The 17,002-nt window shown below is 39.2% G+C and overlaps 2 protein-coding genes across 6 annotated transcripts; one reads left to right on the plus strand and one right to left on the minus strand.

Annotated features, from left to right (window-relative positions):
• The first annotated feature begins 637 nt into the window (after nt 1-637).
• LOC122875158 (protein FAM180A-like) lies at nt 638-6,164 on the plus strand. 3 transcript variants are annotated; one of them, XM_044194000.1, is made up of 3 exons: nt 638-975; nt 5,170-5,267; nt 5,356-6,164. In XM_044194000.1, exons 1-3 carry the CDS (start codon nt 897-899, stop codon nt 5,683-5,685), a joined length of 507 nt encoding a protein of 168 aa, XP_044049935.1. In that variant the 5' UTR covers nt 638-896; the 3' UTR covers nt 5,686-6,164. The 3 variants fall into 3 exon arrangements, 1 of the variants encoding a protein (XP_044049935.1); XR_006377759.1 differs by lacking the exon at nt 638-975 and adding an exon at nt 1,035-2,024 and having other exon boundaries at nt 5,356-5,394; XR_006377760.1 differs by lacking the exon at nt 638-975 and adding an exon at nt 1,030-1,848 and having other exon boundaries at nt 5,170-5,498.
• Nucleotides 6,165-6,250: 86 nt separating this feature from the next.
• On the minus strand, nt 6,251-16,603 carry slc23a4 (solute carrier family 23 member 4). Of its 3 annotated transcripts, none has more exons than XM_044193996.1 (12): nt 16,341-16,603; nt 14,291-14,431; nt 13,555-13,712; nt 11,871-12,030; nt 10,156-10,337; nt 9,518-9,638; nt 9,214-9,370; nt 8,840-9,093; nt 8,542-8,706; nt 8,319-8,427; nt 8,115-8,210; nt 6,251-6,788 (listed from the first exon to the last, which is right to left on the minus strand). In XM_044193996.1, the coding sequence occupies exons 1-12, from the start codon at nt 16,386-16,388 to the stop codon at nt 6,523-6,525; spliced, it is 1,857 nt and encodes a 618-aa protein (XP_044049931.1). In that variant the 5' UTR covers nt 16,389-16,603; the 3' UTR covers nt 6,251-6,522. The 3 variants fall into 3 exon arrangements, with proteins under 3 accessions (XP_044049931.1, XP_044049932.1, XP_044049934.1); XM_044193997.1 differs by lacking the exon at nt 16,341-16,603 and adding an exon at nt 15,463-15,737; XM_044193999.1 differs by lacking the exon at nt 16,341-16,603 and adding an exon at nt 15,596-15,729.
• Nucleotides 16,604-17,002: the final 399 nt, after the last annotated feature.

Here is a 17,002-nt window from a genome sequence, read left to right on the forward strand (position 1 = left end):
ACTGGCACCATCACATATGTTGCAACCAGCTGAGGGACCATGCTGTTGGTAAAAACAGAGCTAACTTTGACTTTACAGGCACACAAATACAGCTCAAAGAGGACAACAAACACGGTCTCTCACCCGATCAGTTCTGCAACCCTCAAACAGAAGCCAAGATAAATCACCCTTTCTACTCGCAGATTGTTTAAAACAAAGCAACAACGTTGAACGCTGAACAGACTGTAAACAACAGTAACAGATAGACTATGTATACTGGACATAATTTCATGGTTTGCTGGATGCAAATGAACTACATAACCATTCCAGTTTAAAAAAGGAGTATCAGTTGCATTAATAAAAACAGCAGTGAATTTAACATTTTTACTAAAGGATAGGGGTACATAAAGTTAGTCCTGTATGATGCACTCAGATGATAAAGAGGAAAACCTTTCAATAACAATGAATAGAAGAAACCCCAAAGAGTAATGCTGCTGCTAGAGAGAAACGATGCTGGTGATAGGACAAGAACAAACAAGGTTCATTAACATACACCTGTAAATGGTAAGAGCAGAAGAATTTAAAAATGAGAGTGTGTCTGTGAACCTGATGACAACCAGCTGAAAGCATTAAAAGAGAGCCGGCTTATGAGGCGCAGAGAGAGAGAGAGAGAGAGAGAGAGAGAGAGAGAGAGAGAGAGAGAGAGAGATCGATCAGATGTGGATGGGAGGGGGAGAGAAAGCACAGTCCTGAGGAGAGACGGAGTGAGAGAACACAAGTGATTAAGAAGGTGAACAGTCCGATGTTATGCCAAGCTGCAGATGCACAGTAAAAAGAAGGGAAGAAATGCAACAGAAGGGCGCATCTGTCCAGCCCTAGTTACATGCAACTAACATTGTAAGAGTGATCAGTCCACCATGTTGCCATGGAGGATGGCCATTGTTGGTCTTTTCTACTGCTGCATCAAAACAGGTGTCACACGATGTCGGACTAAAGGTAAGACTTGAACTGAAGCTCAGTATTTTAATGCAGAATGGCAAACTGTTCAGTTTGTGTATGTTCCTGTAAGAGAAGAACATTTGTTGTATCTACGTTTCATCACAGAGCAAAGAGAATATTGAGCAACAGTCTTATTGTTACTTGATCATAAGAAGCGTAAAGATTTGATGGTGGATTGAGTTTTTGTGCTTGTGAGTCTGGGCTATAGGAGAATTGATGACAACACAACATTTTGTCAGTATATTTATTCTGTGTTAGTGATCAGTGAATTTCAAATTCCAAAACTTTTTTGTGGAGCAGTGATTAAATTAGTCTTGGCTGAGTGTTCCTTGTTCCTTGGCTTAGATGTACTGTTAATATTAAACCAGGAACACAGTGATCCTCATCTTTTTAATTTTCTTTCTAAACTGAAGTTTTTTTTACTGAAAACAAATTAACAAAATATTGTACAAGCATAGTTTTGTAAAAGGAATGACCTCATTGTGTGTATTGGACATGAGAACATTTGTCACAGACATTTTACTGCAGTCCTCCTCCATGCATGAACATTGCTCTGCCCTGAGGAGCTGTTCTTCTTTTTCAAAACAATACTAAGAGTAACACCTTTAAAATTTAACAGAGGAGAATACAATACAGGACAGCACAAAGAGTACAACAGAAAATACCATCTCATTCACATTTGATGGTGGGGTTTTTTTCTCATCTATCTACTTGGTTCAGACATCATCTGCACCTGTTTCTAATATGAAAACAATGGGCGGGTCCAAAAATGATGTGAGAGAGGAAACTCACATTCTTCAAGTGAATGAAAAGCATAGTGCTGAGATATTCAAACCAGCTCTGGTCAGGGAATAACTTTTGTCTAATCAGGTGCGATCTTTTGTGATTTTTGAGAGTGTTCTATCACTGACTAAAAAAACACTACAGCAGGTCTGTGTGCAGTTGACTGATGTGCATTTTCCAAGTTTCCAAATAAGTTCCAAGTTGCTCCCAAATATTAACACACTGCAATGCATTTTGATGGACACAAGTGAATTCATTAACGGGTAAGCAAAAATGTTGAAATGGTTTTGGTCAGATATTGATGTAATAAGTATTTTATGGAAAAACAAACGTGGTGGCTCCCTACTGCCACTTTAGATGCATTACAGATACAGGCATTTCCAACATGTTATCTTTCAATTTATTTGGCTTGCTTTAGTCACGGTTGTGACGACTTGTTTGGCTTGTCAGGCTGGCTTGATGTTGAATGGCAAAATAAATCAAAGCTGCTCCAAAACAGGAGGCCTTCACCATAGTCAAAACCAAATCAAATCAAAGAGGCAAAACGCAAATAAAATGATAAGCAAATTTAGATTATTTAGAGGCTTACGTTAAACGGAAAGAACTGTCTCTCGTCAGGCGTCTCCTGTCTCCAACTGCCCGCACCTGTTTCAGTTAATTGGCTGGTGCTGTGGTAATTGTAGTCCTTATATTTTCTATGGCCTACAGAGGACATCACAAGGTAGCAATATTCTTAAACTATTAAACTGGCTCTAACAATAGATTTATTCAATCATGGCGATTTGGACCACCAAAAAGAAAAGGCAACCCTGATAAATAGTGCCAGCCCGTTTTGGTCTTATTGAACTTAGATTAATGGAGATCATTATCTAAACATTATGACTGACTCGTGGATTATTTTGATCCTGCAGAAGTCTATTAAAACATCATCATCTTGTTGCACTTGGTGAGCCTGACATAAATAAGTGGATGGCAAGGAGTGAAAGAGTTGGCAGTTAGGTAATTGACTCTGGCTAAGACATTTAATGGATTTCCTAAGTGTGTTTCCAAACTTCTTTCTCGCTCTCTTTATCTCACGAATGATAAATACTGTATAAGATGGTCACAATATCTTTACTCCAGACACGACTCTAGACAAAACTGTGCGAGTGTCATGGTTTCGACTGCAGTGCTGCAGGTTAAATAGATGACATCAAACAACACAGTCCAGTTCAGTCACTCTACTACTGTCTCCAATTCTGCATGACATAGTGGCGTTCTGTCTGTCTGCATTTATGTCTGTGTGATATCCTCTTTTCTTCATGTTTCCCCTTCCATCTGTTCTCCTTTTCACCTACTGATCATTGTTACCTGGAGCTTATCCTACATAAAATGTAAACTGCATGAGCTCCAGACTTAACACGCATTAATAAAACCAGCCAGAAAAGAATGTTAGAGATACTGTACAGTAAGTGAAAACAGGGTTCTGAACCTCTTTCTGTCCCATATTTCTTTACCTTTTAGCCATGCTAACAGCATGGCTTGATGGATGGCAATCTCGGTCTGTCAGTTGGTGGGTCCACCACTTTGGTCCAGACCGAAATATCTCAACAACTATTGGATGGATTGCCATGACATTTTGTACAGACATTCATGTTCCCCAGAGGATCAAGCCCTCTGACATTGGTGATCCCCTGGCTTTTCCTCTAGGGCCCCCAGCAGGTCAGAGTTTTCACTTATCCAGTGAAATCTCAACATTTACTTAATAGATTGGTACCAAATTTTGTACAGACGTTCATGGTCCCCAGACAATTAATCCTAATGACTGTGGTGATCCCCTGACTTTTCCTGTAGTGCCATCATGTGGTTGTGTGTGAAATATCTCAAAAACAATTGAATGGATTTCCATGACATTTGGTACAGACTTTCATGTTGCCCCTCAATATGAATTCTGATAACATTGTTGATCCCTTAACTTTTGAAATTTCAGTTTGTCCAATACTTTGGTGTATGACCAAATACCATGGATGTGTTATAGGAAGTGGGCAGCCCACTGAACATGCACATTAGTGTTTCTCCCACTGGCCCCACCTGCACGTTCCCTCTCAACCCACAGACTTTACATTGGGATGCAGTCACTCACATTAAATACATACATTCTAGGCTCTGGGAAATTTTACAATTATAAAACCTTCATGGATTAAAAATTCATAATAGAAAAAGTAATAATTGACTTTGTTTGCAGTATAATGGTGGTATATGGGGAAACTGCTTGTTGGACTGCAGGAGATTTTTTTCTCTGCAATACCACAAATGACCACATGGGCAAACTGGCAACAAGGCTGAGTGGGAGCGCTGCTCTCTTGATCCATCCATGCCAAATACCTGCTAAACTAATGACATTCCCATTAGCCTCAGCTGCACTTTGTGTTTAGTGCTAATCAGCAAATGTCAGCATGCTAGCATGTTAAACTAACTCTTTTCTGTTTCACCTCCACCCACAATTTATTTAAATTTTTTCTAGTTGTGACGTGCTTAGAATCAGAGTGTAGTATGGATTTGAGATACAGCGATTATACTTGCTAAACATTAGCATGTTAGCATTGTCATTTTGAGCATGTTAGCATGCTGATGTTAGCATTTAGCTCAAAGCACTGCAGTACAGCTTCACAGAGCCAGGCTGTAGATTTTTGTTATTAATCATCTTGTCCATGAATTTTTGACATTTTTAGGTCAGGGAAATAGGTTATGACCAGAGGCAAAGGAACAGCTGTTTCTGTACAATTATTAGTGTTTAAAGTAATGTGACTGCATAGTATTCAAGGAATGTCTGCATAATTGTTATACGTCCTCATGCTCCAGTCATAAACAAGTAAGGGGAAAGGTATTTGCCTGTGAGTTTTCACACAAGATTCAGTGTGGTTAACAACCTGGTCTAAATCATGTGTCTAAGGAATGCTGTGAGAAATGCTGAGCCGATAAAGTACATGTCAAAGTCATCTGGAGCCTGTTGTATAATCCGTGTGTTACTCATCCTTTGATTTTTCTGCTGCCTTTGAAGTTTGAGGTCACATCTCATTGCCTGCAAATAGAATTCATCTGTAAGGTCAGAGATCGCAGAGTTTGAAATGCACAGTGTGCATATCATAGATTACCTGCAGTAAGTCGTGGTCTGAGCACGATGAACCTGGGTCTCACATGTGCCAGCACCCCAGTAAAACCAGTCGTTCATGGTTCAACAGTTTAGAGTTTGTTATTTGCATGTCACAAGGATTTCCAATTTAAGAGATTCAACAAGCATTTTTGGATCCACAGCAGTAAATCACAAGACAAAAACATCTAATAAGACCTGAAAGGAAAGGTTTGCTATGGAAACTGTCCTTGCTTTTCTAGCATCCCTCATTCTCATTTTCTCTCTTTACCCACTAGTCCTATTCCCAGCAGCAAACAGAATAAAAAGAGGGGTGGCAAATGTGGTGAACCCCACCTTCCACAACTCTTTTGATGATGTCCATCTATTATTTGAGGTGAGACAAATAGATCCATAAATAAGTGTAAAACCAGAAAATAAACCTCAGTAACCAACACTGATGATGTCCTCTTTTCATCTACTAGATCCTGCTGGCTGGCATACACTTTGAGGCCAGTGGAGAGTTTTCAGTGCAAGATGCTGAGCTGGCTTCCCTCCGCAAAACAAGAAACCTGGAAGTCATCTGTGAGAAGATCATTCCCAGGAAGCTACCAGATATATTTAGGCTCATCTCCGACCTTTCAAATTATATTGGTCACCTGCATCAGGACGATTTTGAGCGCACCCTACTGACCTTGGTATACACAGCCCAGCAGATGTTCAATTCCACTAATGAACATCAACGAGATGTGTGGGCAGAGTCTTTTGTTAGTTTGTACAAAGCCATCAAGCAGGATCTGACAGGGACAATGTGAACAGATACTGGTGTTGCTACACAATGGCTCCATATTGGAGTTTAATATGTACATAAGAAAAACTTTTTTTGAAAAATATCCATAGAGATCAGTGAGTAGTCCTGATTTGTGCATTGAGGAAATGTTGCATCTTGTATGCTAGTAGGCTATAAGGAGCCTGAAAGAAGTCCTGTCAGAAACTGTTGCCTCAAATAGGTAAAGTGCACAGCACAGTGCAACAGTCACAGCAACGGTAATTTGAACCAAAGGTGCTGTATATACATGAAACTATACATTGGATTAATATGCTGAATGCGGCAACAAACACTGCTTACACTCATGTCTTTTCATGTGATCACATTCTAAGACTAATTAGATAGAAGACCAATAAAACATCAAGCTTTAAACCAAAGAAATCATTGTTTATACTCCATGTTATGCTCTTTGAATACAGATTGAATTACTTTACAGAGAAAACATACTTCAAGATTATATATATATATATATATATATATATATATATATATATATATATATATATATATATATATATATATATATATATATATATATATATATATATATATATATATATATATATATCAGCTTTATATCATTAATAATTGACAAAAATCTAATAAAACTAACTTTAGGTACCTCCCTAAAGGATGTCTACATATTAATCTTATGCAAGATGTCATTTGCAAATATCACTCCAAAAGGTCATATGAAATACTTTGCACCATGTTTTTACAGTACAGAGTCTTTAAAAGAAGACAGGAGGTCCAAACTGAGCTGCCTCTGATTGTATGGCTTTTGGAAATTCCCCAAAATGGCAGGCTGAAGTGAGTACACCACTCACGGAGCGACTCCAATACTCTGTGAAGGCTCTGGATGTCCCAGTGGCTGTTTAAGCTCCAGGTCATTAGGATCTGCTCCGCATCCATCCGGGGAGCTGGGCACACCGGGAGGGCAGAAAGGTATGTACCGGAGCCAGGAGGAAGAAGACAAATAAGAGCTGATGCCAAAGGGAAGGTTGTAGACTTCTCGACTCTCCAATGTGTTGCTGGAGTCATCCTCGTGAGCCTTGTTCCAGGCAAGGATGCCTCGTTCACGCTTTGATCCTGTTGGTCATGTGTTAAATTTGTCAAACCATACTATTACGGCCTACTGGAGGAGTGAGATCACTGGCTCTGCCTTTGTTATTTTTGGATTTAGCTTGCTTGTTTTTCACAAAGCTTGGGAATGCTGCATCATGTTCAAGGGACATTTATGTCCTTAGATAGTCATTGACCACATAGTGGAAATTCAGTCTCATTTCCTCTTCCTCAGCAATGTTCACTGGATCACACCCTTCCCCCCCCCCCAAAAAAAAACTGCTGCTTTCAGGCCAGAAGTATATAAATCAGCAAAGCAACATTATTATTTACATTTGCTCAACCTCTGTAAACTAACCCTAGACCCCATTTTAATGGCCAGTGTTTCCCTATTGTAACCTTATTTTTAATCTAACCCAAGCCAAATGATTAACCATGCCCCAGACACTGAAAACAGTTGGCAATTTCAGGGGGGATGTCATCCCCCTTGTTAGCAAAATGATCAAAATCCATCCCCCTTATTAACCTGCTTAAAAGATACTCTGTGCTTTGTCTCATAGTGGTGCTTCACATTGTTGCTTTTAATAATCTCCATGATCTCTGAACATATGAAACAGACTGGTTTTAAACTGCCTGTAAGAAGATTGAACGTGTAACAGTCTGTGTTGTGACTTATTTGTATTTAATAAGTTATGCAGTTGTATAATAAATGTATTTTATTGTGAAAGGTGCGCAACAGGATGTAACATGTATTGACTAAAAAAAGGAAGTTCACGGTGCTGCCTTGCAGCCAGAGTTCAATAAAAAATGTGAACTCTTAAGTTCCAGCAAAGACATCCGCCTCTGTCATCATTGGGAAGCTTTCACATCGTAATAGTCTGTCCATTCTTGATTAAAAGCTCTGTTTTGCTACTTCTCTCTTTTTAGAGCACGCCATGTGAAATTATTTCTCCGATTTGTTTCGTCCCTACCCTGTGTCTGTGTGTGTATCTCATTTTGCTGACTCCAGTCGCAATGCTCTCTCTCTACAGCAGATGGGGGGAAAGGGAAAGTGTGGCAGCAGCATGACAGAGGCCAGATCAGAAGTTAACAGAGCTTGGAGCAAAATTAACTTTTTGTTTTTGCTCCCATTGGGCCATCCCTGTTAAAAATTAATAAATTGCCTAATATCTATGGACTGTCCCTTACACTATTGTGATAACCACCTGACACTCAGCAGTCAGTTATTTACAGTAACTTGATGAAAGATGAGCATCAGCTAATAAATTAGGTATAACCCTTCAGTATTTTGCCACTCTTCACTTGACATTTCTGCTGGGTCAAACTAATAATTTTATAAAATGAAAAAAATACCTGGAATTGTGTTGTCCAGTATGAAGCCAAAGAAACCTCCTACAAACATACTGGTTGTCAGAAGTACATGCAGCACCTGGTTGAGTTCAACCACACCTGAACATAACACAATGAAAATAGTTAAATCTCTGTTAAGATAATCAAGTAAAAGTATGATGCTTTTTATAAAAACATGGATTATATAGTGAAATTGTATTCGTGTACCTGTAGCAATAGCTTTGGGGTTCTTTAATATCCAGTTAGGAATGACCAGGCCAGAGAACATGGAGAAGCCAAAAATGAAGATGTTTCGAGAGGAATTCATATCCGCATACTGAAAATGAGGATAAAAAAAACATAGGAGAATTTTTTGTTATTAATTTCATGCAATATTAGGTCGATGTAAAATACAATTCTGCCAAAATGCTTAAGGTTTTAGAGTGTGTACCTGCAGATTGCAAACTCCTGCTGCAGCGATGACGCCAAACATAACCATGAACATCCCTCCTATCACGGGTGATGGGATAGTGGTGAATATAGCGGCCACTTTGCCAAACATACCCATGACAACCATCAAGACTCCACTGGTTACTATCACCATGCGACTGCCAACCTGCAAAAAGAAAAGAAAGAAAAAGAAACATAACCCCCCCCAAAAAAAACAAAAAACAAAACACAAGGTTATGCGTCTCTACAAATTTGAACTTCCAGATTTCCAGCTTATACATACATAGAGGCTCATTTACCTTTGTAATACCGAGGGCTCCGACATTCTCGCTGTATGAAGTGGTGCCATTTCCTGTACCCCAGGCTCCAGCCAGCAGACAGCCCAGTCCCTCAATGCCAATACCCCTGTTGATAGCATGTTTGGGGGGAGGTGGAGCCCCAGATAGCCTGGCACAAGCGTGGTAGTCCCCTATGGACTCTATCATGGAGGAGATCACACCAGCCAAGATACCAACCACCCCTGCCAGGCTCACAGTCGGCATCCCCCACTGACCTAAGTTTGGATTCAAACATAAGGGAACAGACAATGCCACGGTATGTAAAGCCTGAGATTTCTATTAACTTTTTTTGTTGCTAAAAAGTCACTTCAGATGATAGCTTGGAAGCCTTTTACCTGGGTATGGAAAAGTAAACCAAGGAGCTTGGCTCATAACATCTCCCTTTAGATCAGTGCGGGCCAGGTAACCATACCGGTCTGGGTCAGCAGGAAGTACATTGTAGGTTGTCAAAATGTAGCAGATGAGCCAAGACAAAGTGATTCCAAGCAGAACCTGAGGATACAGAGAAAAAACATTTTTTAAAAATCACCTTTGTTGTCTTGTCAAGGGGTCTAAAGACTAAATGCATAATTTATTTCATATATCTTGACCCAAAAGACAAAGACAAAAAACAAGAAAGACAACATGTTTGATACATACAGGGAGAATCTGAAAGATGTAGACACGGGAGGTGTGCAGTTTTTTATCCTTGCTGTACATAGGAAAGGGTACAGGTATGTGACGAAGGTACTGTGAGAACAGGATGATCAATGCTGTGGTCCTGTGTGAGATAGGGGCAAAGAAATTAATTCACAATATAAAAGTAACAGTGTTAAATATAAGTATATAAAGTACTCAGTACTTCAGTCTAGCTCTGACCAACATAAAGAAAAGTAGAGCAACTAAACAAGTTCTTTGGCATGGAACTTTTAATAGGCTTTCCTGTCCTGCCGCGAGATTAAGACTTTACACAGATTCAATTCTATTATTATTAAAAACTTGGCTGCACTCTAGGCAGGGGATCATGCAGATTTAACATAACCTATAAGACAGGTTTGTTTGGCAAAAATGCATTAAACTGGCATGGAAGTTATTGCTGTCTAAAATTGACAAGGATTGCATTATATGATCAGAAATTTAGAAAAAGTTATCTTAAAATTCAAAAAATAATATAATGGCAGACATGAAATACTGTAGACTACTAATTTTTGCATTTTGTACTGTAGCAGAATTATCACCAAAACACACTGTATTTTATACAAACACACACATACATACACACATAGATTTTTACCCACATGGCAGAGATGCCCCAGTGGTTGCCAGCACTGGTACCAGCTGGGACAAACAGGGAAAGTCCAATGAGAGAGATGGTGGGAGCGATGGTGAGAGGTCCAATGAAGCGCATGAAGAGACCAATGAGGCCGGAGAAACCAACAAACACCTGGAAGAGTGAGCCCACCATAATGGACCCCTGCAGCTGAAGACAGACACAAGTAAGATGATTACAGATGTTATTATCTTTAAAAATAATATATCATTGTCACATATTTGTTACTATATGCAAATTACACATTGGTTAAACAGCTGTTCGTGCCAGTGGTACTGTTCAGGCTGCTGGGGTTTCTAAAAATGAAGACCACATTTAAATCCTTATGGTTCCCATTGTTGCTACTAGTGATGTGATGGTGAGGTGGTCTGCTGAGGAGGATATGTCTTATTAGATTTTTCTGGAGGAATTGCAGTCTCTCTTTTGCTACCAAAAATCAGTTTGTCATAAACAAACACCTTTACAATAGAAACTCCATCTTATCCCTGTTGGCACTGACTACTGTGAGCATCAAGCCCTTTTTCTAACAGCTAAACCAGCAAATCTTTAAAGAATCAATAAGCAGCGACATCTGAGTAGGTTCTCACATCTAATAATATATCAATGTTTAGCAATGTAGAAATGTATATTTTCATGTTTATATGATTAATGCAAATAACATTGGCAACCAGCCAGTTAGCAAGGCTAATGTGTTTGTTTTTCTAACAGATGCTTCCTCCACACAGAGCAAATGTTGTATTGTTGTTAAGAAGACTTTTGTGTTTTACCTGAAAGTAGTAATAGTGTTTTTTAAAAAGTGTTTTTGTCCAGAACCCAACAACAAGCTGAAAATCATACACACGTTTGACATGTTATGGCGTAATAACTTGATATGGCTAACGTGTAGCAAACAATTGCCTCTACAGACACAGAGCAACATTAGCATTCATTTGGAGTCATCTGTCTAGCGATGTACTACATTGTCCTTTTACCTCTGTTTAGGTCTTTACCAAGAAATATATATGGTTCTTTAGCTGCTATTTGTTACACTATGTTCACCAGCTAGTTGCTAACTTTGCATATCTGCCATTTGGTGCTATGTAAGTAGTGTACAGTTGGTGTTTCACTGAAAACAGCTGCCTGGAAACAAGGCTGACAAGAGCAGTTACACTGAACAAAGTTGCAGGCCGTAAAACCAAAACAATGAGCTAAAAGATGTTAAAACTTTCTGTGGAGGAGAACTGCAGAGCTATGATCATTTTCTGTGTTTGTCACTACAAGTGACACCTTTCACATATTCATTTGAGCTATTGGTTATATAAAAATATGGATTAGTGCAGCTTTAATTTATATGATACAAATTGTCTTTGTCTGGTTTAGACATGTTTGGTGTATGCTCTTATGTCACTATCAGTGACTTTCTATGAGCAAGGTTTGCTTCCACTATAGCATGCCAAAAAGATACCAGAACATTTTCACAGTTGTCTGGCTTTGGATAGAGGTCAGCAAAAAGAAAGGAGATTGTGTTGACACATTTTACCCCCTACAGAGAGGTGGAAGCAAATGGCTTTTACACTTGAATAATACCATTGAGGACAGGTTCAAAGTTGGCAAGTGGCCCTTTAAATGTGACAAAATACCATGTACAGAAAAGGATCTTGCTTTAGCCAAGTTGTGATTAGAAAGGTCAGATGGTTTACTTACTGCTCTCATTCGACTCTGCCACACCTCTATGAAGTCTGTGGAGGAGGTGTTGACTAGGCTGGCATTTTGGGTCCAAGCAGGACATGTCCACTCTGGCATGGACAGCAGTGCCATGGAAGGTGCCAGCAATGTGAATGTACCACCTTGGAGAATGGGAAGTCTGGAAATAAAGATGTCAAAGAGACATTAGGAGGTAGGCAATTAAGAGAAGGGAGCCAGACAGATGACATCCGGATAGGAGCATTTCTAGACTAGACATGTGAATCAACCAGCTTAGTACTTACGAAAAGCAATAAAAACATTTGCATTTGCTTGGCAAAAGTGCAGCTCCTCTCAAGTTCACCTCAAGATTCCCTATCTGTATCTGTCCCTGTTTCTTTCACTCACATATAATAAAATGGTTGATTTAAATCATGTGAAGGTGGAGAGAGTGACTCTCTAATTAGGCCAACTGCTGTACTGGAGGTTAACTGAGTTGAAGTCATATGCTATGTCCTCATCGTGCTGCTCACTTCACTGTCAACAATTCACATCAGGTCGTAGCAGACGCTGAACTTAAACTTTTCCGGTGCAACATGCGCAACAGTCTCTCACAGTAAGTCAGAATAGTCAATAGTCATTAGTCTTTTGGCTTCTCTGGAACAGGGTGCCATTAAATATACTGATTATTTTCCTTTCAGCTGACCTCCAGGTATTCGGAGAGAGACAAGGAAGCATCAGTGGTACTAAGACAGGGGAATGTGGATTAAGCAAGTTATTTCCAAACATAAGATGGAAATTCCTTCCCTAATCCTGCTGTGACACCAATATTCAGCCAGACTGAGTCTACACAAAGCATAGTACAAGTTCAGAGCAACAAAACATGGTTAAGTGTGTAGTTCTTCAAAACAAAATCATATATTACATAATTTCAAAGTCTTCTGTGTGTATGTAACTGCACACAATGGATACTTCACATTGAGTAGCTTAAACATTATGTGTGAGCTACTAGTCTTGTTTTTTTCTTTTTGTCTGGGGAAGACACACGAGATTCAAGAGAAATTGGTCACATTGCAGCTTATATTTGAATATCATTCTTTGTTACAAACAGGTGCATGTTTATCAACAAGGTCAGAACACATGCTACAGAACACCCAGTCACCTCTCTTCTACTATCTGTATATTTATTATACCAGTAAGATATCTCAAAATGTAACCCGTTTTACCCCTTTTTTCTCATCACAGCTAAAAATGCCTTAACATTTGAAAGTATCTCAACGTAAAGGCTCTACTTTCCCTGATAATCCCTTGAATAGATGCTGTGCCCACAGTAGAATATTCTATTGTTCGTGGATAAGGCTGCACACTAATTTTGGTCAGGCCTCACAGTTAAAAAAAAGGCTTAGATGGAAAGCTGAGAGGTTGTTTTGTTCTGCTTGTTTAATCAGAAGAAGCAGCATGTTTAATTCCACTTCAATGCACCCTGCTGTAATGCTGGATTTCTGTGTTAATGCACGAACCAACACAACATGAAAAAAAAGCACTGAACAAATCAATTTTGTCCAGTGAATGAATGTAAATGATCCTGAGATTAGAAATAGGAATCTATTGTGTACAACCATCTCTATTTAAACAAGACATTTATTATCCCAGCAATTTACAAGCATCTTTCTGCTCATTAACTGCTTCTCCTTTACTTCCTTACCTAATGCCGAAAGTAACTTGCATCAGAGTGCAAATACCAGAGACGAAGAAGATGGTACTGACGAGGTGGCTTTGTGTGATGCCGTCATGCTGCAGACACAACACCTGAGACAAGATTAACGGGATGGCGATGATACCTCCAAATGCAGTCAAACAGTGCTGAGAGAACAAAGACAGGGGGGAAATATCAAGACATTTACTTTGTTTGATGTACATAAGGAAATATTAACAAGATATTTTATGTGCTGTGGGGGAATGATCGGCCTTAGGCACAGGCTAAACCATCATCCAAACAAACTGATCTTTACACATTTGTAGCAAACTGTATAAGTGCACTACCTATAAAGTCTGTGGACTACATGTATACTTGGAATGCCCTGTGGTAGATGCTGTAAAAATGGTCATTGTAATGGTTGATAGTGTAAAAGAGAAAAATGAAATTGTTTTTATGCACAAATACAATTATGTCAGGACTTTCGAGGAAAGTGTGACTGATCACAGCTGCGAAATGCATAAAACAAACTCTCACTGACTTTACAATCTCATCTGTAACTGAAGCAAATTTCACAATCAGGCCAGATCTAACTAACAGTGAAGGAAGCATCAAACAGAAGCTCTCATGTGACACTGTTTGCATTGTTACATTACATCAGAAGCTATACTACATAGGCTCTTAATCAGGAAATTACTGGATACTCATTGTCAAATATGACCTTAAAACCCCTTTGCTGACGCACCTGGATGCCTAGAAGGATGCACAGGGACCATGGAGGTACATCTGTTACACGATATGCTAGCTTGTTGCGGTCTCCCTCCGTGGACGTGTCCATTTCTTCTCTGTGTTTAGTGTCAGGTAGGTCACAAAAGCGCCCTTCAAGCTTCAATTAATCAGACAGAAAAGCAGACAGAGGTCAATTAAAGATACATATGAAATGATGGCATGCTGCAGATCTTTACTTTGCATTTGGCAGTTCATGCACTATTACTTTATACCATATTATTATCATCAAACCCACTTTGTACTTCACACTTATTTTATACTCATACCCACTTGGTACTTTGTTTTCTGACCTGTATTATAGTGTATTATTTATTTTTTATTTCTATTTTTTGCTTAGTACTTCTATTCCTGTGTGGACTGACTCAGTGGAATAAAGTATTTCTGATTCTGGCAATCTGTTTTAGTCTTAAAACAACAACAATGTAATGTTTAAACAAGTTAAAACTCATTCAACCAGCACAACTTTGGCCCATGCCCATAAACTTTCCTAACTTGACAATTCCTAGTAAGGGAATGTTGTGAAATGTTTCTTTGCACATGACTTTTTAAATCAGCCATGGAAAGAAATGATTTGCTCTAGAAATGCATTCTCTTTTATTACATCCAAGAGATTACAGGAACTGTTATTAGGATGAAAACAAAAAGCCACAGTCAGATGAGTAACTAATTTTCAAAAGTAGGACTAAATGTTTGTCAGCTTCAAAGCAAGAATTCTTTCCTTAATTAGTTACAGATTACAAATACTGGTATGCAAAATGTATTTCTATTAATTTTATAAAAGTCCAGACAGAGTATCATCACTTTTGAATATAGTTATCTGACTAAACAGCGTGTCACTTATCTTTTCAATAATGTGATTTTAGGCATGGAGGAGCAAGAATGTAAACAAGCACATTCACATGTTTCCATGACGCTACTTTGCTAGCTATTCTATCTGGTGTCAATTATGTCATAGGCTGCGTAGTGGTATATGGACCCAAATGCAGAATACCAGGAAGCGGTATGAGGATAAGGTAGCTGTATGACTACAGTGTTTATTGGGTGAAGTGGTATACAGGTACGTACAGGCAGACAGACAACAAACAGGCAATAGGCAGACACAGGTCCAAGTAATAGGGAATGGGTTACCGGCTGGCAGTGGTGGAAACAGAGAAGTGAGTCCAGTGAGGCTAAACAATCAAATAAGGAGCAGTCAAAGATGAAAATCCAGAATCCACACACAGTCCAAGGGAGACAAAAAAAAATCCAAAACAGAACTCACGGTAAGAATGCTGGGGAAACTGGGCACGAGTACAAGGTACAACGAAAAGTGCGCCAACAGCAACACACCCAAAAGACAGGAACGACACCCAAAAGACAGGAACGACACCCAAAAGACAGGAACGACACCCAAAAGACAGGAACGACACCCAAAAGACAGGAACGACACCCAAAAGACAGGAACGACACTCAAGACAGGAATCAGAATGATCCAACACTGAACAAAGAAAGAGACGCGGACTAAATATCCTGGGGGAGGTGAGCCAACGAGACACAGCTGCAAACAATCAAGGAAGAGCCAACACTCAAAAATGGAGGGAAACAGAAAGTAAAACCACAAGACACACAAGGGAAGGAGAATACTACAAAATAAAACAGGAAATGAAAAACCCTCAAACTACCACAAATTATTAACTGACCATAACATCTAGTTTCTACTGTGGTACTAAAAGACAGTCACAGCGCATGTATTATCCAGTTCAGTGATTGGAGGAGAGATAAATCACCATGTAATTCTTATACACAGAAGCCAGATGTGCTCACATTCACACAATTTAAAAGTGAACCACTGGATTTTCACATGATTATTTACTGGTAGAAATGGTGGAATGAGATAATGAACTAAGTGTTTAAAATTATTTAGTCAAAGCTTTATAATCATCAGAAATAGCTTCAAAAGAAAATTTAAAGAATGCAATCTATTCAAAACATTTCCTTGTAGGAAATTAAATAAAAGTTATACTTACTGCAAATGCATACTTGTCAAGACCATTACTTTCCTTTTCTAGGGTCATGTCAGCTGCAGCCTGTAGGCTCAGGTGGTGGTCTTCTGAGCCCGAAAACAAAACAGAAAAGTGAAAAAAACATTAGTGAGAGGGGAGGAAACACATCAAGAGAGGACTGGAGAGTCTGAAAGAGAAGGGAGAGAGCTGGTAGTACTGGTGGGGTGGGCAGTTTAGTATTAGGAGCAGAGTTCAAACATGAGACTGCTGCGTTGTTGATTGAAATGAGTCCAACCAGCAGCTCATGTGAACCCAATTACAACAGCAACAGCAGCTGACCAGCCAGCAGCTGGCAGGCAGGAGATACCCTTTCAGACAGGGGATGATACATTTCTCTCTTTCTCTGTCTCTCTCAAACACACTCTCTTTGCCATTTTGTAATCTCATAGCTACAGTACTTTAAGAAGCCTGAAAGAGCATAAAAAAGATATAATTCCTTGAGAGTGGACTATAGGTTTCTTCAGCCAAGGGAGCAGATCCTTCAAGGCTATACTTAATGTTTCCTCTGGCCTGTTGTTTAAGACACAATCAAGTAAAATTTCTGTAGTCAGAGGGCAATCTTCAGGGCATAGCTCAGTTATGTCTTGCCCTTTTCAGCCTACTTTCCTTCTAATTTTAACACCAAA

This window comes from Siniperca chuatsi, linkage group LG4 (genome assembly GCF_020085105.1).
Source record: "Siniperca chuatsi isolate FFG_IHB_CAS linkage group LG4, ASM2008510v1, whole genome shotgun sequence".
In the NCBI taxonomy this organism is placed as follows: Eukaryota; Metazoa; Chordata; class Actinopteri; order Centrarchiformes; family Sinipercidae; genus Siniperca; species Siniperca chuatsi.